At 49.0% G+C, this 2,500-nt stretch overlaps 1 protein-coding gene across 1 annotated transcript in view; it reads left to right on the top strand.

The window, feature by feature from the left end:
* The window catches only part of megf11 (multiple EGF-like-domains 11), a 171,685-nt gene that overhangs the window by 43,617 nt on the left and 125,568 nt on the right, over positions 1 to 2,500 (top strand). Inside the window, exon 5 of the mRNA XM_031564811.2 lies at positions 2,423 to 2,500. This exon is cut by the window's right edge and continues 23 nt beyond it. Within this exon, the coding sequence (XP_031420671.1) occupies positions 2,423 to 2,500 (78 nt within the window). The remainder of the gene's footprint in view (positions 1 to 2,422) is intronic.

The following is a 2,500-nucleotide window of genomic DNA, read 5'->3' on the forward strand; positions in this document are numbered from 1 at the left end:
CGTTTGACGTACATCAGACAGCACGTCAGCTTTAATTGCTGCATTAAAGGGCTTTATGGTCGTCATGACGACCAGCCAAGTGCTCGGTGAGACACGGCATTCAATGCCCCCCCCCCCTACCATCCCCGTATTTAAATGGTGCTGTGTGAAAACAAGACGTCCTTCACCCGAAAATACCTCCTGTCTCGCCCTCCACTTCACATCTCCATGAATCCCTTTGATTGGTTTATTTGTCATCCCTCCTGAAACTCTTTTTCGGAGAGTGTTTTATATGTGTGTGACGGTGTGTGTGACGGTGTGTGTGTGACGGATGAGAGGCTTGCCTGAGGGCCTAGAGCACCCTGCCCGAGGCTGTCCCACCACTGCGTCCGACAGGAGGGCAGAGGACATGCACTGATTGGGGATCTTAAAGGTTTATTACCTCCAAAGGTTTAATTTAACATCCAAATTTGGATGTGTGTGTGTGTGGACTCAGACAGAAACAATCTGGTCCTGTTCTGGTGGAAGATCTGCAGTTCTGTTTCAGATCTGATACACATCCGGGTCACATCCGGTCCACATCCGGTCCAGATCTGGCCTAGATCCGCTGTCCCTCCCTGCTGCCAGCCAGGACTGGGCTCCACCAGGTGTGTGGAGGCACAGGGGTAGCCATTGGGTGTGTGTGGATAAACACAGCCTGTGTGTGTGTGTGTGTGTGTGTGTGTGTGTGTGTGTGTGTGTGTGTGTGTGTGTGTGTGTGTGTGTTTGTGTGTGTGTGTGTGTGTGTGTGTGTGGAGGCATAGGCGTAGCCGTTGGGTGTGTGTGGCAGCGGTAACTAAATAAGCTAATTATTGTGATAAAAATGTTTGGTGTATTCATGCCACGTTCTTTGTAGTCTTTGTCGTCTTTTGACTTTGAGTCCTCGCTGTTGGAGCACCGGCAGCTTTTTTTACCGCTAGACAGAGTAGTCTTGCCAGGGCCTTGTTGTTTCTGCATGGGCCTGTTTGTTTGTTTATTTGTTTGTTTGTCAACACAGCTCCACAGTCAGTTAGCTCAAAGACAGCAGCAACCCACAGAGCAGACAGCTTGAGGAAGTGATCTAACATTACAGGGTCACACCTGGTCACACACACACACACACACACACACACACACACACACACACACACACACACACACACACACACACACACACACACACACCCGCCTAGAGTTGGGTTAGACTCTGAATGTTGCCGCAGGCGGGGGAGGGGGGTCTGTTGGGGTTTTAGTGTCATGGAGGTTATTTCTGAAGCTGTTTGCCTGCAGCTGAATGTATTGGCAGACAGTGATTGTCCTCCTAGACAGCACACACACACACACACACACAGACACACACACACACACACACACACAGACACACACACACACACACAAGACAGTGATTGTCCTCCTAGACAGCAGCTAATTCTGAGCGCTCTGCTATCTGCCAGAGTCATGGGTTCAATTCCCAGACTGCTATGAAAACATTTGCCACCGCTGTGCCGTCTCTTTCTTTGGATAACCTTCTCTGCTGAATAAACGAGTGTCTCGTAAATAAAAGATAAATCTTGAGGTAATGCAGCACCTGCTATTGAAATCTTAAAAGAACCAATGTCATGACCATAGGCACAGCTGATGCCAAAGCTGGCTTACGTTTCTGTGACAGAATATTTTTAATGATATAACAATGTGATATTGCCATTATCTTATAATGCTGGCAGCTGTGTTAGCATCTGTGGCATAGGGTGACATGGGACAGCTAACAGGGGGGCTGTCATGAGAATGAATGATGAAGGTCACCCTTATAGCACTGGACAGTATGACAGAGGATGGCGTCATGCATGACAAGTCAGTCTTATGGCAGTCTTAAGACAATGGCCGCAAATCAAAACTATCCACCCAGCACATTTCCAAAATGCTTCTCTGTCTAAATGTGGCGTCTGCGCTGTCAAAGCCCTCTCTGTCTAAATGTGACGTCTGCACTGTCCTGTTGTCTCTGTCTAAATGTGACATCCTCTTGTCTCTGCTCCAGGATCAGCTAAAAGACGGCGTCCTCTTGTCTCTGTCTAAATGTGACGTCTCGCTGTCCTGTTGTCTCTGTCTAAATGTGACGTCTCGCTGTCCTCTTGTCTCTGTCTAAATGTGACGTCTCGCTGTCCTGTTGTCTCTGTCTAAATGTGACGTCTCGCTGTCCTGTTGTCTCTGTCTAAATGTGACGTCTCGCTGTCCTCTTGTCTCTGTCTAAATGTGACGTCTCGCTGTCCTGTTGTCTCTGTCTAAATGTGACGTCTCGCTGTCCTGTTGTCTCTGTCTAAATGTGACGTCTCGCTGTCCTCTTGTCTCTGCTCCAGGATCAGCTATAAGACGGCGTCCTCTTGTCTGTCTTAATGTGACGTCTCGTGTCCTCTTGTCTCTGCTCCAGGATCAGCTATAAGACGGCATACCGGCGCGGCGTCAGAACCATGTACCGCCGGCGCTCCCAGTGCTGCCCCGGATACTT

This window comes from Clupea harengus, chromosome 3, assembly GCF_900700415.2.
Source record: "Clupea harengus chromosome 3, Ch_v2.0.2, whole genome shotgun sequence".
In the NCBI taxonomy this organism is placed as follows: domain Eukaryota; kingdom Metazoa; phylum Chordata; class Actinopteri; order Clupeiformes; family Clupeidae; genus Clupea; species Clupea harengus.